This window comes from Sinohyriopsis cumingii, chromosome 7 (assembly GCF_028554795.1).
Source record: "Sinohyriopsis cumingii isolate HCF-2022 chromosome 7, ASM2855479v2, whole genome shotgun sequence".
In the NCBI taxonomy this organism is placed as follows: domain Eukaryota; kingdom Metazoa; phylum Mollusca; class Bivalvia; order Unionida; family Unionidae; genus Sinohyriopsis; species Sinohyriopsis cumingii.
Genome location: NC_142967.1, coordinates 40,422,699 through 40,443,947, shown reverse-complemented (window position 1 = coordinate 40,443,947; position 21,249 = coordinate 40,422,699). Strand labels below are relative to the sequence as shown.

Here is a 21,249-nt window from a genome sequence, read left to right as displayed (position 1 = left end):
TGTTTCTGTCTAAAGCCTGATTGATTAGGGTGTAACAGCAAGTGTTTGGTTAAATATGACATGAATGAGTCATGGACATGTTTTTCAAATAATTTTGACAAGTTTGGTAGTATTGAGATTGGTCGGTAGTTATCAGCAACATCCTTAGAACCAGATTTGTGAATAGTTCCTTTTGCAGTTTTCCATATTTTGGGGACAGATGAAGTTGCAATACTTAAATTAATTATGAATGTTATGCTATCTACAATAGCAGAGGCAGAAGATTTAATGAGTCATGGAACAATCTGATCAAGTCCTGTAGCTTTCTTGGTATCAAGTTCACTGAGACATTTTTTAACAGTTTTTTAGCTCCTTAGAGATTTAAAGAATATACAACTAGTGTATGTACAAAGTTAGCCCGGATTAGTCCCCTTCAATAAAATCAATTCCAATACGTTGCCTTGGACCTAGGAAGAAAGAGGGGTTGACACTCAGTGAAGGCATACATATGTATATGCTTTCATCTTTGTGGATAATATTGCTGGGCGTAGCATATAATCACTAACTACTAAACAGAAGTGAGCTGAAAACTTGAAAAGGGCCATAATTTAGTGAAAAATGAATTAGAACATACCTTTACTTTGCTCATCCTAATGCATCTTTAGTAACCATTTTAAATGTTACAGTACTTTGCATATAACTCTAACAGTGATAATGCAACAGCATGTCAGTTATCATGTTTTATTGTTCATCTCACTTCAATTTAAGTCTTCAATTAGTAATAAATAAATTAACATATATCATGAACCATGCCATAACTAAGGTAATAAAACAGGCTTCCTACAGAATGAAATTACACTTAAATTCAATGCCCTTATTTCAGATGAAACAGTCTTGCTCAATATGTTTACTTTGCAAAACTGAACTGTACATATATACTTACTTCGAAGTAAAATCATGACACTCTACCTAAGTAATTTTATAAATTAAACAATAAACAACAAGACAAATATCTTGAACTAAATACTGAAACACAATCTTCTAAATACTTATGGTTATTTAATATGGTTCCTTTCATCAGATAAGTCAAACATTAAAAAATACAAACCCTGAATAATTCTATATATTGAGTGTTAATTTTACACAAGCACAAGTTTTAGGAAACCTGGTGTTTCACCTGCATCCATATTCTTGTCAATATGGCCACTTTAATGCAAACTTTAAACATTTCTGACAAAGATGCTAAAATAGTGATGTCTGTATCTCAACATGATTACACAACTATATCTCACCATGTTACTAGATGTATAACTCGCCATGCTTACACTACAAATTCTCACTATATCTCACTTTGCCACTATCCCTCACAATGCATACACTACAAATTCTCACTATATCTCACTTTGCCACTATCCCTCACAATGCATACACTACTATGCCTCACTATGCCTATAACACATTTTACATTTCTATATCTCACCATACTACAACACCTCTCCCTCAATCACTTGCAACACAGTGGGATCCAATAACAGACTGCACTATATGCAAGGTCACAATGTACAGAGGGACCTCAAAAAATACAAGGTGGCGATGCCATCCCTGCTGGATATTGAGAAACTGGTAGGGGTATCCAAGCTGTTTGATGGATGAATACTAGTCTTAAAATTACACTGTGAATAATTTTATCAATAAAGAGGGTTTTTTCTAATGCAGTTGTTAACTTTTTCTGTATTGATCACTTTTATTTTCAAGATATCCAACCTGAAAGATCACTAAGAACATTACTCCTTGAAGTTTCAATAATCATTATGTGTACATGAAAATTATTGTATTACATCACTGCTTTTTGTTGTTTTTGATTCACAAGATTCCTTTTTTTTCTCCTTTAAAAACCCAGACATATTTTATGAAACAACCATCAACATAAAAACTTTAGTTTTTAACAATTTAAAACAAAGATGCCATGATTTCATTTCAAGCAGCATTGAAATTGCCAATTCAGAAATTTTAAGTTCAAGCGCTGGTACTCACTTTTCCATAATGAAATGTATCTGTGACTACACTGCAATATCTCTCCATGCTTACACTAATATAACTCACCATTCTTACACTGGTCAGAACTGTAATATATCTTGCCATGCTTACAATGGTGAGAAAATATACATTCAGAAGAAAAGTAACTTAATTATTTCACTTTATAGAGTTGGCAGTGACAAAACTGTGTAACAGTGCAATTACTATGGAACATTATATTTGACTCGTACTGAACTTATGTGATTGTTATGTTCTTAAGTGGTGACCATTTGGCAAATTGCTTCAACAGTGCTTGGCACTGTTTATTCAAACACAAACTAACTTTTTTTCATGAATATAGTAAATACATCATATCACTGCTAAACAAATGGCTACTTCACCATCAACATGCCTGTCCTAGGATGAGCCCTACCCTCCATTAGGTGTGACTTCCTGTTGGAGCTGCCCTCTTTCTTCAATCTCCAAATGTTTTTTTTTACCTGGCATATAGATATATATGTAATAACATTCTATATATGCATTTTCAGCATCAACTTACCATAATCTACCTCTTCTTTTAACTTATTGTACAAGTATTATATCAACTTGGCATGATCTACTCCTTTTTTTTAACTTATTGTACAAGTATTATATCAACTTGGCATGATCTACTCCTTCTTTTAACTTGCTGTACAAGTATTATATCTACTTAGCATGATCTATCCCTTCTTTTAACTTGCTGTACAAGTATTATACCAACTTAGCATGATCTATCCCTTCTTTCAACTTGCTGTACAAGTAATATATATACTCCACATGATCTACCCCTTCTTTTAACTTGCTGTACAAGTATTATATCTACTTGGCATCATCTACCCTTCTTTTAACTTGCTGTACAAGTATTATATCTACTCAGCATGATCTACCCCTTCTTTTAACTTGCTGTACAAGTATTATGTCTACTTGGCATCATCTACCCCTTCTTTTAACTTGTTGTACAGTATTATATCAACTTGGCATTATCTACCCGTTGTTTTAACTTGTTGTATAGTATTATATCAACCAGGCATTATCTACCCCTTGTTTTAACTTGTACAGTATTATATCAACTTGGCATTATCTACCACTTGTTTTAACTTGTTGTACAGTACTATATCAACTTGGCATTATCTACCCCTTGTTTTAACTTGCTGAACAGTATTATCTTAAGAGTGTCAATTGCAAAGAAAAAATCATCTGATGTAGAGCGAGTGCCAAAGATATTTTATTGTAGTTCAGATTCCATGACCGGTAACCAGCACCTTGCCTTGACCAGTGGTCAAAGGTTAACGATGGCACAGTAAGACTTCAATGAGCCAAACAAGAATCACTTGAATACAGGGTATCCTCCAACAATGATCTTATGCAGTTTCACTTCATTCTTTTGTCTGCAATCCTCATAATCCTGAAATGCCCCCAAACTCAAATCAAACACTGGGGCAAATAGTAATTAGATCTTCCTAAGTTCAACTGTATATGCAGTTTTTAAGGATTTGCTTTCCAAGAACTAGGTGTCTGATGATGATGTAGACATTGTACTGATATCATCTGGTTTGCTGTGTTCTGCTACAACAAACTTATGAGCACTTGTGTTGGCAAGTCTCTTTTCCTGAGGCAGTCCTGCTCCCACTGCCATCTTTTTGACAATGTTAGCCATTTTGTTAATTCCAATCTGCTTCCTTACATACCACTGATCGTCTGTTGTCCTACCTAGGGAAATAGAAAGATAGAATGGGTCATTGGGGTCACAAAAATCAGGAGGACGCTTGGAGGCATACACCTTGTAAAGATGAATTGGACATCTCTCAGGATTATCGGGTTTTGCGAACACTACTGGATTTGGATTTTTGGTTCGCTGAAGAGCTGTCCCAACATAATGTAGATACTCACGACCATCATCTAATGATCCAAGCTGAACATCTCCCCACTTTAGTGCATAATGAATATTGTTTCCCTTCAAACCAAAGTTGATGGTGAATATCAACCACAAGCTATTTAGAAGAGAATCAGGGGTTTTGGTTCCAAGCATCTCACTCTTATACATCTCTTCAATGTCTTCTTCTGTTATTGGCACCCTGCGCATGGGTGTGTTCCCCTTTCCTTTGTGAAAGAGGATATCCTGTTTACACATCAGCAAGTGCCGAGAATTTTGAAACTGGTGGTCCTTGGTGACTGAATATCCATAGCCCTGACTCCGCAAGAAACGGTCAAGACTGCATTGAATATTTCTCACATACGATGGCTCATACTCCTCTCCATTCTCTTTCTTCAAACTGGCAAAGAATGTTCCCAGCAATGGGTCTAGCTCTTCAGGGGGAATCGTATGGAATGGTCGCATTTCTCCTGCCTGGAAAAGAAAGTTCTGAAAAAATCGAGCATGCCCCCTTGTCTTTCGCACTGTGTGCTTATTTTCTGAGTCCAGATCACCGCTATTATTAAACATTCCATACATACTAATTGGATACAGTGACTGGCTATAAGCTTGACTAGCAATGGCTTCCACATCAGATTTCTCATTTTCATCTGAGTCATCTGAGAGATCAATACACTGAATATCATCGCTGTCATTGTCCAAGACATCTGCCTCATTATTTGAAGACTGATTCAAACTCCTGTTTGCATCCTTGTCTACTGCCATTAAGCTTGAGCAAGATGGATTGCTGTTTTCTGATACATCGCTCCCAGACACACTTATCCCCATATCTGCTGGCATTATAACAATGTCATTCCTTGTTGATGTCACAACACCTAATGGCGATTTCCCTTCCTCCAGCAGACTACCAATTTTGCTACCTGCAAAAGTGACACAAAAAACACTGATATACCAGTTACTCAGAAGAAAAAGAAGGGAACAGTAATCAATTAACAACACTGAAAATTTTATATTTAAAATTAACTTTTCAAAATTATTTTAATTTCCCCTTTCATTTGCATACTGACTTACAGTTGGCAAATGTACTTTTGAACTAGTCAAATGCTTTGGAGTAAATGACCATCAATACAGTAACACCTATCTTGAAAACAACTGCTAAGAGGCCACCTGTTTAGAGAGACCAGGTTTTCCTAGCATAGATATTGACTATATAGTGTTATTAGTATTACCTGTAATGAGAGACCACTTGTCTTGAGAGTCCATAATTGTTTGGCAAAAGTGATGGTCTTTCAAGACAGATTTAACTATATAAGCATAATCAGGAACAGTATGTGCACCATAACTGGAGAAGGCCTGGTAAATAATGTCATAGCAAGACATGGCCTGGAACATGTTTCGTAAAGAGACAAAGCTGGTACATGCATCATAACAAAAGATGTGTCATAACTAAATGAAGCCTGAAATATGTGTAGTAACTATACAAGGCCTAACCAGACAAGGCGCCTGGAACATGTTTTATAACTACAAGGGCCTGGAACACGTGTCAAAACTAGGCAATGCATAAAACACATGTCTTAATTAAATGAAGCCTCTCAGCCTTCCATAACCTCTTATTTCTGGTATACTTCAATCCATAAAAATTATAAATATCTTCTGTCCTTTAATTTTGGGTAAAGACAGCTTTGTTTTCTAATAAAGATTGTAAATATTTGTACTTGAGAATCAGATAAACATTATATTTGTAATTTTACCTACAATTTCAAACAGTCACTTATGTACCTGATTTTAATTTCAATATTTTATTAATTACAGCTGCATGTACACTCACGTGATAATGTTTTCTCGTACTGTAGATTTGATACCATTCATAGCATTATCTTTTCCAAAATGATTTGTCTTTGATGCCAATGGATGGGTATGGTCATATTTGTTCATTCTATTATGATACTCTAGATTTTATCCACTTCAATAGTCATGGAGATACTATAATTAATAAGAGAAAACATTGCCTTCAATCTAAGCCTATCAGATGGAATTTGTTAGCCTCAAGAATGATAAAAAGCTACTGACTGGTTATAGCTTTATTTTTGTAAGGTACATCTAATGAACTAGTAAAACAAAGAGATCTTGCTATGGCGATGGGTGGCTGAGTGGTCTAAGGTATTGCCTTTACAGGTCAATGACATCTCACATCTGTCTGTGTGGATTTGAATCTCACACTTGGCCAATATGGAAATGTGAGAAAGCTTATCAGTAGCTTCCCAGTGGTCAGTGGTTCTTACCTGATTTTTCTCCAAGTTCTTCTTCTGCCAGATAACTGGCCACCATATATAGCATGAAAAATGGCATCAAAAACCACAACAAAAACAACACTTATCCTGCTTTTTAATTAAATCACAGATTTTTTCAAAGTTTTCAAGTGAACTACTTTCATAATTTCCTAATTTAATAATAATAATAATAATAATAATAATAATGGCAATTTTAAACATATATCATTCTCATACGGGCACCTCAATTCATTGTAAACTGTAGTTGCTGTTGTTTTTCTTGTTATTACCAGTAATAATAATTTGTGTTATTAGTTAACATGAACAACAATTCAGTGAAATAAGGTGACCCTTTGAGAAAGATATAAATCTGAAGTTCCTTGGAGGAAAATAACCATGCAGTTTTGAATTCTGGGAGAAAAACTACAAGTGATGTACATGGGAAGTGGAGTGGTCATAGGTGCTCGCCTTTACAGATCACTAACATATCACTTATGTCCTGGTGGATTCAAGTCTTGGGCTACGCCAACACGGGTATGTCAGAAACCTTTCAGTAGCATCCTGGTTCTTCTACCACCAAATATACTGGCCACCAAGTATAGTCTATCATGTGCTGGAAAATGACTTTAACCCATAACAAGAACAAGTTATCTACAAACAAGTTATCTACACATGCAAAGAAAGATGCCAGCCACATTCCGAGCTGTAGTGTAATTGTGCCAACAAGTTGTCTTTGTCCGGTGACTATTATGTAATTGTACCAACACTAAATTTCTTTTGTATAATTGTATTAACAAGGTTATCACCAAAAAAGGTCTTCCAGAAAGTTAAACAATTAAAAAAATGGAAAAATACTAAGTCATATATACATGGATGCAAACATGACTATTTGGTACAGTTGTTTTAAGCAATTATGCTTAACTTTTTGGGACAGACAGATGCACAGACATACATATGCAGCACTGTACTCCAATGTTGTTACTGCTGGAAAGCATTGGAATATTCAAGTATTTTCACTGATGACCATGTGTCAAATTTTGATTTGATTTGAATTCACACTGAATAATCAAAACTGTCTGGAAATGGTACAAAACATGGTACTAATAAATACAAAATCACATTCGTGTTTTATTTGAAATCAAAGGAAAGAACTTCTTTGACAATGTGTATGAATATGTCTCAAACAGCTTCAATATATCCCTATGCCATACCAAACTAGCTCTTTCATATGGTCTATGAACAAGTCTCAGCCTAAACTCAATATATCCCTATGCCATACTGAACTTAATATATCTCTATGCCATACCAAACACATTATACCCTTATGCCATATCAAACTTAACATATCCCTATGCAATATCAAACTTATTGTGTCCCTATGCCATACCAAACTCAATATATCCCTATGCCATACCAAACTCAATATATCCCTATGTCATATCAAACTTAATATATCCCTATGCCATATCAAACTTAATATATCCCTATGCCGTACCAAACTCAATATATCCTATGCCATACCAAACTCAATATACTCCTATGCCAAGCCAAACTAAACATATCCTTACGCCTTAACAAACTCAATATATCCCTATGCCATACCAAAACTTGTTCTTTCCATCAGGTCAGAAACACTTGACTTGCATGAGCTTTAAAAAGTCATTCAGGTTTGGATCTCATCAACAAAACTTTACTCTGCATTTAAATTTCATTTTGAAAGTCAGAAATCTGATTAGAAAAATAAAAATCAACCTTAAAATTTACCAATGAAATATCTCAAAGTCTAGACTTATTTGTGTTGTCTTATGTTGGTAAAATTTGGGCCAGTTCTCAAGCTGTTTGTTAACACAAGTAATATAAAATAAGCATTAGGTTTGTTATTTAAAGATTACAAGGTTATCCTTCTATAAATGTCTTTATCAAAAAGAAAAAGAAAAACAGGATGAAAAGTGTTTCAATACCTTTCTCTGTTCCAGCTGTGTTTACATGCAAAACTTTCCTTTTTCTTAACATTTCCTCTTCAGAATGAGATGAATTCCTGCTTTCTGATAGGTTTTCCTCCTCTTCATCCCCAGACTTCTCCACTTTCACTACTCCCAGATCAAGCAAAGGAAAACTCTCCTGAAATCTAGTAGACTCAGTTTGTCTAACACCTTCAGGCTGTACTTTAATTCGTTTAGCAGGGCTGACAAGTTCATGAGCATATAGTCCAATAGGGTGGACTGGAACCACATCAGAAACTGATGGATTCCTTCTCTCTCCAAGCTGTAACTCTCTGCTAAAACTAACACCCTGCATCCTTTCAACATTTGGTGGAATCAATGTATTAGAGGTCATTAGCCTTGATGGTTTGATACTTGTTTGCATAGCATATTTACTCTCTCTCTTTTCTGCACTTTGAGATCTGTCCTCTCTCTGTAAAGACTGACTACTGCAGTGTTGTTCTAACCTACTCGGATGAGAAAATATATCTGTTGCATGCAGCGCACTCCTAAATGCTGGATCTTCTTGCCCCCATTCCATACTATTTCTGATTCTGTGATCTACTGTGGGAATTTTCTCCACTGATGATACTCTTGTAAGCTGATCTGAAGAGCTTCTATCCTGACAAAAAGGTAGTCCATGATTCCTGCTTGTTCTCCTGTCTTCATCCTCTGGGTCAGTTTGGCTGGCCTGAGAGGCTTGTGGTTTTCTAATGGTGCGAAACACCTTGGAGCAAAAACTTTCACTGATGACGGTTCCTGAACTCTGGATCAACTCTGACAGAATATAACGTTCTTTCCGCAGGCTGTCCACTTCCAAACACACATAACCACTAATCTCTACTGAGTGATCAAAGGTAACACTATCCTGACAGAGTCGACGAATTGCTTCCACCAAAGAGGTGAAAAACTCTGGCTTAAATGACCTTTCCATTACTAATATGAGAGAACTGAAGAAGAAAAAAACAAGAAACACAGTTAAGTCATTTGAAAAATAATTCCGTCAATAATAGACAATCTTTACAATTCCTTGTTTTTTATGTCTAATCTGCACAATTTATTTATTATTAAAATGCAATTTCTTAACAATTACTTTGTAATTGATTTTAATTGATGTCTTTACAAACTTAACTTTTACATCAAACAAGCAAAAATATTTCCTATATAAATTCTACCTCCTATTGGAATCGTTGTTAAGAAAGTTAAGATTAAAACAATGGCCCAGTATTGCAAATTCCCATGATTTTCATTACATATTCCAATCACCACAAACGTCCATCCCAGCATTCACTCCCTCCTCCAGTCACTGTGACCCAGGGACCATGATACAAAATCCATTACATATTAGATACATCTTTCTGCTATGACTGTATATAAAATGCAGCTACAAAATACTGAAAATATCACTTTTTTGCTTTTTTCCCATTACACTGAACCCCACTCAGGACCTTAGTAGCTGGAACCAAGAACTACAACATCCTCACTGAGAAAACACAACTACAAAGTGTCTTGAAATTCCATTCTGCAGTTTAGAACATTCGGTAACAGGACAAAGTGCATCAAAATGTCCATGACAGTTTTTAAAGAATGAGGGGACAAACATAGTCTATAATCTATTGGACTGCATTCAATTTGGACAATTTGTTATAAAGCAAATGTGTAGTGTCTGGCTGTTATCTCCATTAGAGAAAGTGTACATTACCAGCAAAGATTTTAGTTCACCATGTGCAAATAACAACTTTGTTCCTTGTACAATGTACAAAACAGATGACTAATTATTAAAGACAATTATATAAAGGTTAAGAATGTGGTTTATTTATATATGTACATATATGTCATGAATATGACCTTTGCTTAGATCAATTTCCTTTACATTATGTATATACATGCGGTCTCAAAAATATTTTTTTCCCCTTATATAGACATGTGTCCTTTGTTTAACAGTTGTTGTTGTTGTGGGGTTTAACGCCATTTTTCAGCACATGATAGGCTATACATGGTGGCCAGTATTAATGGTGGAGGAATTACCTGGGAAAACCTCAGAAAGAACCACTGACCCACAAAAAGCTACTGGCAAGCTTTCTCACATACCCACATTGGCTGAATCCAAGACTCAAACCAGCACAGACAGAGGTGAGATGGCAGTGATCCGCAATGGAGAGTGCTTTAGACCACTCTGGGCCCCTGTTTAACAGTAAATATGTGTGGTATAAAAATGGTACATGTACATAAATGTTGTCCTGTATCAGCTGGAGACCTTTACACTGCTGTCTGCTAACTTAATGGCAATAATGAAACTGTCAAAAGAAAATGAAATGTCAAAAAGATACAACAAAAAAGCTGAAAGCTTCCATACTCTACTCATCTGCTCACCAATATGAACATATATCTGCTGCAGGCTGTTTATTTGTACCAAATGCATTCCTGCCATTAACTCAAAATCTGTATAAGATACATTTTCAGTAACTATAAAGTTGTACAAGATAAAGAGATTTAGGTAACTCTAAGCTGTACAAGAAAGAGATTTTAGTAATTTATAGCTATACATGATAAACAGATTTTAGTAAATCTAAGGTGTAAAAGATAGAAATTTTAGTAATTCTAAGCTGTACAAGAGATTTTAGCAACTCTAAGCTGTACAAGATAAAGAGATTTTAGTAATTCCTAGCTATACATGATAAAGAGATTTTAGTAATTGTAAGCTGTACAAGATAATGAGATTTTAGTAATTCCTAGCTATACATGATAAAGAGATTTTAGTAACTCTAAGCTGTAAAAGATAGAGATTTTAGTAATTCTAAGCTGTACAAGAAACAAGAGATTTTAGTAACTCTAAGCTGTACAAGAGATTTTAGCAACTCTAAGCTGTACAAGATAGAGATTTTAGTAATTCCTAGCTATACATGATAAAGAGATTTTAGTAAATCTAAGCTATACAAGATAGAGATTTTAGTAATTCTAAGCTGTACAAGATAACGAGATTTTAGTAATTCCTAGCTATACATGATAAAAAGATTTTAGTAACTCTAAGCTGTACAAGATAAAGAGATTTTAGTAATTCTAAGCTGTACAAAATAAAGAGATTTTAGTAATTCTAAGCTGTACAAGATAGAGATTTTAGTAATTCCTAGCTATACATGATAAAGAGATTTTAGTAAATCTAAGGTGTAAAAGATAGAAATTTTAGTAATTCTAAGCTGTACAAGATGAAGAGATTTTAGTAATTCTAAGCTGTACAAGACAGAGATTTTAGTAATTCCTAGCTATACATGATAAAGAGATTTTAGTAATTATAAGCTGTACAAGATAAAGAGATTTTAGTAATTCTAAGTGTACAAGAAACAGATTTTAGTAACTCTAAGCTGTACAAGATAAAAGAGATTTTAGTAATTCCTAGCTATACAGGATAAAGAGATTTTAGTAAATCTAAGCTGTACAAGATAGAGATTTTAGTAATTCTAAGCTGTACAAGATAACGAGATTTAAGTAATTCCTAGCTATACATGATAAAGAGATTTTAGTAACTCTAAGCTGTACAAGATAAAGAGATTTTAGTAATTCTAAGCTGTACAAGAAACAGAGATTTTAATAACTCTAAGCTGTACAACAGATTTTAGCAACTCTAAGCTGTACAAGATAAAGAGATTTTAGTAATTCCTAGCTATACATGATAAAGAGATTTTAGTAAATCTAAGGTGTAAAAGATAGAAATTTTAGTAATTCTAAGCTGTACAAGATGAAGAGATTTTAGTAATTCTAAGCTGTACAAGATAGAGATTTTAGTAATTCCTAGCTATACATGATAAAGAGATTTTAGTAACTCTAAGCTGTACAAGATAAAAGAGATTTTAGTAATTCCTAGCTATACAGAATAAAGAGATTTTAGTAAATCTAAGCTGTACAAGATAGAGATTTTAGTAATTCTAAGCTGTACAAGATAAAGAAATTTTGCTAATTCTAAGCTGTACAAGATAGAGATTTTACTAATTCTAAGCTGTACAAGATAAAGATTTTAGTACTTCCAAGCTGTACAAGATAAAGAGATTTTATTACCTCTAAAGCTGTAGAAGTTTTTAATAACTTTAAAGCTGTGTAACATAATAGCTCTAGTATCTTGAATCTGTACAAGATAAAGAGTTTTTAGTAACTCTAAAGCTGTACAAGTTTAATTAACTCTAATGCTGCACAATATAAAGTTTTAAGTAACCATAAAGCTGTACAAGAGTTTTCAGTAACTCTAAAGCTGTACAAGATAAACGTTTTAGTAACTCCAAAACTGTGTATAAGATATTATGTTATAGTAGCTCTATAAGAGTTTTAGCAACTCTAAAAGTGAACAAGATAAAGGATATGAATAACTATAAACTGTTTGAGATAAGGGATAATAACTCTAAAACTGTTTGAGATAAGACACAAAACTTTTAGCAAATATTTAGTTTTAATAGAAGATGTGTCCAGTATTAGTCCAGGTCATATCTTTATGGTGAACGTCAAAGATCTGGGTTCTTCTCTTACATTTGTCTGATAGTACAGACACATGCAAAAATCAAGTTTGTACGAATTTACATGCTGAAACAGAGTTTAACAATGATTTATGAACAAGTTTTAACATATTCTCTAGCTAACATATATAAATGTAAAAGGGACTGATAATTACTGATATATATTTCACAACATGATAGACTCAGTGACTCACTATAATGCATGCTAGTTTATGGACTGGTCAGTAACCCCCAAACGGGAATAGGGACCTTCATCTCAGTCTATGTCATACTTTTCATTATTTATCTTAGACAGAATTAATATTTGTAATCATAAACACAATGCTCATGCAAAGAAATATCACAAAAGGAGCAGCAACTAGGAATTTCTCCTGAAACTCTGTATCTTTGCACTATATTGCAGTAATATACAGCTCTACAAAATCTTACAGAATTTTTTTTAAAACTTTCTACAACTGATGAAAATTGATTTTTGGGGTTTTTTCAAATTATCCAAAAATATTTAAAACTAGTTATCTGATGTAAGTGAAAAGGAAAATGGCATATGGGATTATTTGGTTTTAAAGACAAAGTTTTAACTCCAATTAGTCCCAAAATAATCCTCAAAACGAGTCAAAGATAGCTGTCATATAAATACCAACAAATTCATTCAGAATTAATACAAAATTTCAAATGATCAAATATCTCCACCATAGTCATCTTAATATATAAAGGAATCTTTGTACATGTATTAAAAATTCCCACAAGTCCCATTTCCCCAGAAATCCCATATTCTCAGAAGTTTCATTTTCTTCAGAAAAGTCAGATAATTCCACTATAAATAATTATCTATGCTTTTATGGGACATCTCTACAGGTGCCAAATCAGTAACGCGCAATTTCAACAGTAACCAGTACGCTGCATATATACAATATACACAAGTACCAATTTTATATTTTACCTGCATTTTTACATTTTTACCTGCATGTTTGTATACAACATACACAAGTATCAACTTTATATTTTACCTACATTAGGCAGGGGTGGTGCTGGGCTTTGCCAATGTCACAAATTGCAATTTTTTTTATACTTATTGACAACAAAATATACCATCTGGCAATTTTTGGGACAACAATATTTTTTGGCTGTTTAAACTTATATACACAGTCCTGGGTTTGGCTTAGAGAAATTCAAAGGCACCATGAAAGGAAGCTGCAAACTTTGGTATAAAATGCACTGGAATCTATTTATTGTTACATAAACAAATACTTTGTTCATATTGACAAACACATCTTAACAGCACATTTTTACAGCATAATCTGCATATGCAGACACCTGGTCTTGGTGCTATATGCTATGATACACTCTGATGGTCATGCTACTAGATCAACTACAATCAATCAACCTCTGATTACAGGAACAGGAATGGCTACAACTGACAAAAAATGAGTCTTTTCTTTTTGTTAAATAAAAAATATAACCAGAAATATAGTTTTGATGAAACTTCAATGAAAACTGATTACTTTTGAAGCACCAATTGTTCTGATGAAATATCAAAGCAAATGAAACAAACAAAATCAGTCTCAGTCAATGTTCTACAATTATTTGATGTTACTGCTGCAATAAAGAACAAACATTCGTTTGGTTCTCAAAAGTTTGCATTTAGCTGTGACTTCACTAACACATTCTCCCATCATCAAAGCAAGCTGTCTACAATCTTCAATAAAAACAAAGCACCTTTCATAAAAGGAAGCTAAACCAGTAAGTAGATCTCAGCTTTATTCTGACATTACTGGTAGCAGATATCAGAAAAAAGGCAGAGATCTACTTCTTGTTTACAAATTAAGCACCAAAATTAAAAGTAATGGAATTTGATCGATTATTGTATTTTCCAAAAACACTTTTATTGTGCGGTGTTGCTGAAAAAATGTTTATGCTTATGAAAACTACCATAAAATGCAAATTAAATTTAAAATCTTTTGAAACCATGTTAAACTTTTGAACTTGTTCACATGTTCTCATTTCCCTGTTAACAGCCTTATCCCTTTGTTAGCCTCAGCAAGATGATAGCTTTCTCCAGCTGACCAAAATCTAGGCCATACAGAATATACACAACTATAAAGCCATGTGCTACTAGCAACAACTAATATCTCAGTGAATTTAGTGACACATGTTTGTTTACAATGAGATACAGATCAAATGAGGACTACTATTGTTTCTTACATACTAGTTATTTGTGTTTCTAACAGGATGTGAATGATACATAAATTTTCCAACACATGATCAATACTCAAATTCATGGACTTTTCATATACATATACAGTACTTTACGCATTATGGATTCTTCTACAAAGTTGCAGGTTGTCAATACACACTTTCAGTGCAAATCCTACTCACTAACAACAGGTTACCTCTCACAAATTTCATTTCTATGCAAAATTTGATTTTTTTTTAGCCCCCCAACACTTATCCCAGCATTCAATCAGGTCAACAATATTAGCTTGGTCACAGGGATATCAAGATAAACTGATAATACTATATTATGAAAATAGCAACATTTCTTGAAAATTGGCAACAAAATATTGAGGTTGGTGACAACTTTATTAATGCCAGCACCATCCCTGACTAGATATGTTTCTTTAACGAAACAAATAAAAATATATTAATACTGATGAAAGTGTTTGAATAGTTTTGTTTTGTTCAAGATTCTTATCATCATTTTAACCAATTTCAGTATTCCCAGCTTCCATCACATTCCAGCCAACTGAAATTTACACCGACATAACTTGAAATCATGTCCATTTGCTTGCATAATTTGAATTTATAAAGAAAAGATCTCAGTAGGTAACATCTGACTAAAACATTATGACTTTAACTTGTAGAAAAGCGTCTATATGGACTGCCAAGTGTGTGAGATTTTCCTGAAATTTTGACTTACCAATCCAATGTTAATCGACATCGGTACACACTACACAGCACCATTATTTCAGCAGTAAAACCTCAACCCACAAAACTAAAATAGGGTCAATGCCTCATACTGTAAGACTAGTCCTACAATGAAAGACATAGCACATTTTGTTTTTGTTTTTGCGCTATGTTTTACTACCCAAATAATGGTCTTGTATAGCGTGTTCTGATGTCGACTGACATCGGAATGTGTAGTCAAACTTTCAGGAATATCTCACACACTTGGCAGCCTATATCGACACTCTTCCACTAATTTATGTGTAATTATTATACTTACTGTGCTGTCTTTATGCTGGTGGAATGAAAATATGACACTAGCAAATGGACGCATTTTCATGTTCCACTGACATATATTTGAATTTGTTGCAATGCGACGGTAGTCAAGGTATGCTGAAGTATTCTTAAGAATGTTCATGTGGGGATATGTTTCTTGAACGAAACGAAATGTTGCTTACAGTTCCAATAGGCATAATATATTTTTTATTCATTTCATTAAAGGATAATATTTCAACTTAACCCGATTTCGGCATTCCCGATTTTCATCGCTTACCAGCCAACTGAAATGTAGGCCAACGAAACTTGAAAACAGGTCACTTCTTTTGTGAGAATCTGAATTTATTAGATAAAAGACATCAGGATAAGTAAAATCTGACTAAAACATTATAACTTTGTAGAAAAGTGTTGTTATTGGTTGCCAGTTGTGTGTGACATTTCTGAAAATTTTACGTTCGTTACACTGTTAGTCGACATCAAAACATGCTACACAGCGCCGATAGTTTAGCGGTATGACCCATCACCCCCCAGAACAAAAATATCGGGTGATGTGTCTGTCTTGCGTTATAGGACTAATTGTAGGACTACTATACGCAATGTTGTAAGCAGCAAATTATGCATGCCATACCTAATAAGTTTCTATTTAAGCCACGATAACAATAAGGTCAAGCTACTTCATTGCTGACTGCATATATTTATGTTGAATACGGTATACTTTTCTCTAGCCGTCACATTTTCCTCGAGTAGCTTTAGTAAACCTTCGCAAGAGGAACCGGAACTATGATACATGGTTTAGGTCTTCACTAAAACTACCGAATGGATTATGTACCGGAACAAATATGGCGACTATTATGTATTCGTTTCGATGAATTCGGTACCTCATCATAACGACGTTTTTGCACCGAGCAGCGTCAACCTTATTTTCGAAAAATCATCTGTACATATTAATTTTGAAAATTTGGCTTTCCGAGGATTCGTTAGTTGTGATTAATATTTGTAATCATAAATTTCAGTTAGGCGGGGAGCTAAATTTGTATATCAGTTTGTGCTGGTGGTATCATATATAAGTATATTCATGATGATTTCTGCGGGCTCATTTTGGTTTTAATAAGTTTTAGCAGTGAATTTTTCTTTTGTCCTTTAGACCTTTGCAGAAAAGTAATCATCTATTTTCAGTCTCTGCTTTTTTGGTGGGGGAGGGTATGGTTTCCAAGACAAATTAACTAGTACTCAATATTGAGGTCATCAGGGATATAATCATAATCTAATGCAACACACCTGGCTGCTCACATCGGGATTTTTTCAACTTCACCTTCTAAACCTGTGAATTGGGGTCACAAAAAGCATATTTTAAATGGGTGTTACTAAACACTCTGGTAAACTAATTCTTTCAGATTTTGTGGGCAGGATGACAGGTTATATGGGCTAAGGTACAATTTGCTTTGGTGCATAATTTTTTAATTTGGACGATCAATTTAAGATCACTGGTGATTGTGATCGCTAACTATTTTATTTGAGGTTTTCTAAAACTATGTAACCTTCTAATGAATATGAGATACGGATTTTATCTTTCATTTCAGCCACATGATGTTGCTTTTTTAGGTTGGATTTGAATGCCCCATTTTCATGCCCACTATTCTCATTTATTAACATCATTTATTAACATCTTAGTATCCTGGCATCTGCCATCATCTACAAAGAGGTAAATTTCCAAGTCAATTTTAATCATGATGTCATTGGTATCCAAGGAAATGTGTAATCAGGAGTCTATCCAACATAGATTGCAATTCCATAATGAAATAGTACCCTTTAACAGTTCAAAAAGGAGATACTCCAAAGTATCCATTTCTACTAATCTCACAATTGTTTTAAGTGCAGGAATGCCCTAATGTGTCTTTATTTTTGGGCGGTTGATATATTTCTAGAATGGTTTCGAATCCGAGGTTCTATTACCAATTATATTGGTTGTGTAACTGGTATGTGAATTTTTAATTTCGGTTCTTAACTGTTTCCATTTTGTTCTTAATTTTTCACTATTGCCAGTATGCTTTGCTTTAACATGGGTTTTGTTTCTTTTATGTATTAGTGTTTTAATCCAAGGCATCTCAACAACCGATCTACCTGAGTACTTGATTTTAATGGAAGATCTTTTATTCAACTTTAGTGGTTAGAAAAGACTTTATAAGTTTCCAGTTTACTTCAATATCCGAACCATTTAGATTTTGTGAATGTACCATCTTCAGATCTCATTGCATCAAAATTTCCTTTGCTAAACTAACATAAATTTTAACAGTGTTGTCTTTTTGGATGATACATCAATTTATATAGATAGGGTAAAATCGTTTTGGTCACTAAACCAATCTGGTGAATGAATGCATGAGAATTTCCCTGGTAATGAGGTCTGGACAAGGTATTGACAAGTTGGAAAGTTGACTATCTGTTCTTAGTCATAGTCATTCATATCAAGAAGTAATTGAGCCTATGAGTAGTACTAAGCATATTCACAAGCTTGCATTTTGTTTTTGTCCAATTAATTCATTATGATTCGAATCCCCCATGTATATGTGCTTAATTCCCATTCTTATTAGATTTGATTTTCTCATGCTACTCTTTCATCGAGAGTTGTAGTTGTTGTAGGGTTTAATGCCATTTTTCAGCACACGATAGGCTATACATGGTGGCCAGTATTAATGGTGGAGGAAGAACCTGGGAAAACCCCAGAAAGAACCACCGACCCTCAAGAAGCTACTGACAAGCTTTCTCATATACCCACATTGGCCGAATCTGAGACTCGAACCTACGAAGACAGAGGTGAGAGGGCAGTGATCCGTAACGGAGAGCGCTTTAGACCACTCGGGGCCCCTCTTTCATTGAGAGAATATCATCCAAGTGACTGTTTGGCTCTCTGTACCAATGACCTACATATATAGTGAAATTATCCATTCACTACAATTTTGGTCCATTCATTTTCTGATCCATTGTTTGTGTAAATGCTCAAGAACCCAGCATTTTTTTTCTTAACTATTATACTTAAATTATTTGAACATAAATGTGCTATCAAAATTTCTGAAAACTTGTAATGATCTGAAAATTTGGTAGAAATTGTTACCAGATACAATACTAAATGTTCAACAAGCATTATGATGCCATAATAGAACCCAATCATGTACTTGGGGGTGGGGAGCGCCTGGGATTTTCTTTCGAACATGGTTTTTTTTATTACCTGAAGACATTTTTTAAATAGTATTTATGCAATATTTTTTACAACAATTCAGGACAAGAATATTTTTTCAAGCCATTTTGAGACCTGAAATTCTTTTCCTCCCAAAAACTGCCAGATCCATCCAATATAATCTGGTACAAGATTTTTTGCCAAAACCGATACTGATATTTTGTATAAACTTTGCATTTAAACAGTAGAAGTAATAGCATATATGAAATCATGTATTTTTGATGACATCATTAAAAGAAGTCAGAGGTGTGATGTGCTGATCAAAATGTATTTATTATACAACATCAAGTTAATAATAATAATAATGAGGACTTTGTATAGTGCCTAATCTTTAGAAGCTCTAAACGCTTTACAACATTAGACAACACCTATAAGATTAAAAAAAACAACATATAATAATATTATTACAAAAACAAACACCATAAAATTAGAAAAAAACATTAAAAAATAAAAAATATGATGAGAATATTTCAGGCAGGAAACATTATTAGATCTTTAAGTTTGTTCTTGCAGTCGAATTTAAAAAAAAAAAAAGAGTTAAAAATGACACAAGGATTTTAAACAGTTAACTTGGACAGGATAAGGATAACAGTAAAAGGGACAGGATAAGGATTTTGAACAACTAAAGGGGACAGGACAAGGATTTTAAACAGTTAATGGGGACAGGATAAGGATAACAGTTAATGGGGACAGGATAAGGATAACAGTTAACTTGGGCAGGACAAGGATAACAATTAATGGGGACAGGATAAGGATTTTAAACAGTTAATGGGGACGGTAAGGATTACAGTTAATGGGGACAGGATAAGGATTTTAACCAGCTGAAGGGGACAGGACAAGGATTTCAAACAGTTAAAGGGGATGGGAAAAGGATTTTAGAAAGTGGCATTCTGCCTGAAATATCCATACTTATTGGGGACAGGGGAAAAATTGAGGTTCTACTGTAAATAGTATATTATTTCATGACCTTTTTTCAACTAAAGACACTGATCTCTGAACAGGGGACTTGACTGCTGTATTGATAAGGTGTGAAACTAGGTCAAGTTTTATCAAAATATATGTAGGGGTTAAAAAGTGATGACATACATATTTGATAAGAAAAGTAGCCATATAATTTACATTAAGTATCATTAATTGGGGCCTTGACTTTCAGGGAATATAACTATGTGGAGAGAGTAAATTCAAAATATATAATAACAAGTTTAAGTTCCATTAAAATATCTTAATAGTTCAAAAGTTATCTCATCCATGGTCAAAGGAAACAGATTTGTATTTTCTTTAGTTGTGAGGGTATGTGGGTATAGTGTACTGACTGACATATGGTGTACTGACACACTGTCTAGTCATGACCTTTACTCGAGGAGGGTATATGGCTATAGTGTAATGACATAGTCTAGTCATGACCTTGACTTGAGACGGGATGTGGCTAGGGTGTACTGACATACTTTAAAGACATGACCTTGACTTGAGACAGGGGATGTAGCTATGGTGTAATAACACAATGCCTAATCATGACCTTGACTTGAGGCTGAAAATGTAATAATAATAATAATAATTACTTTATTTAAAGAAGCTCATTTGGTCAACTGACCTGAATCTTCCATGAGGCCTTCTAAAATGGCATTTGTATAAATATACACATATAATGCGGGAATGGTGTACTGACATACTGTCTAGTCATGACCTTGATTTGAAATAGGGGATGTGGGTATGGTGTACATACTAACATACTGTCTAGTCATGACCTTGATTTGAAGTAGGGGATGTGGGTATGGTGTACATACTAACACACTGTCTAATCATGACCTTGACTTGAAGATGGGGATATTGCTATGATGTACTGACACAATGTCTAATCAAAATATACACAATTCTTGTCTGGTTCAACAGTTACACTCCAAATAAGAATACATTAAGCCAGAGAGACAATTTCCCTTGGGGGCACCTTCACTTTTTGGCAGGGGTTGTAGCTATGGCATCTGACACACTGTATATGCATGATATAGTATGGGTTAAGTTTCATTAAAATATTTGTAATGGTTCACATGTTACCTATTTTGGAACATGCACTCACAGAAGCCCCATGCCTCAGTAATTTTTAAAAATACATCTATAGACAGAAAGTAATTTTAAAGCG

The 21,249-nt window shown here is 34.1% G+C and overlaps 1 protein-coding gene across 3 annotated transcripts; it reads right to left on the bottom strand.

Annotated features, from left to right (window-relative positions):
• Positions 1-706: 706 nt before the first annotated feature.
• On the bottom strand, positions 707-16,691 carry LOC149795083 (uncharacterized). Of its 3 annotated transcripts, XM_089964790.1 has the most exons (4): positions 16,596-16,643; positions 10,188-10,343; positions 8,139-9,109; positions 707-4,827 (listed from the first exon to the last, which is right to left on the bottom strand). In XM_089964790.1, the coding sequence occupies exons 3-4, from the start codon at positions 9,091-9,093 to the stop codon at positions 3,542-3,544; spliced, it is 2,241 nt and encodes a 746-aa protein (XP_089820916.1). In that variant the 5' UTR covers positions 9,094-9,109; positions 10,188-10,343; positions 16,596-16,643; the 3' UTR covers positions 707-3,541. The 3 variants fall into 3 exon arrangements, with proteins under 3 accessions (XP_089820916.1, XP_089820914.1, XP_089820915.1); XM_089964788.1 differs by lacking the exon at positions 10,188-10,343 and having other exon boundaries at positions 16,596-16,691; XM_089964789.1 differs by lacking the exon at positions 10,188-10,343 and having other exon boundaries at positions 16,509-16,672.
• Between the last annotated feature and the right edge of the window lie 4,558 nt (positions 16,692-21,249).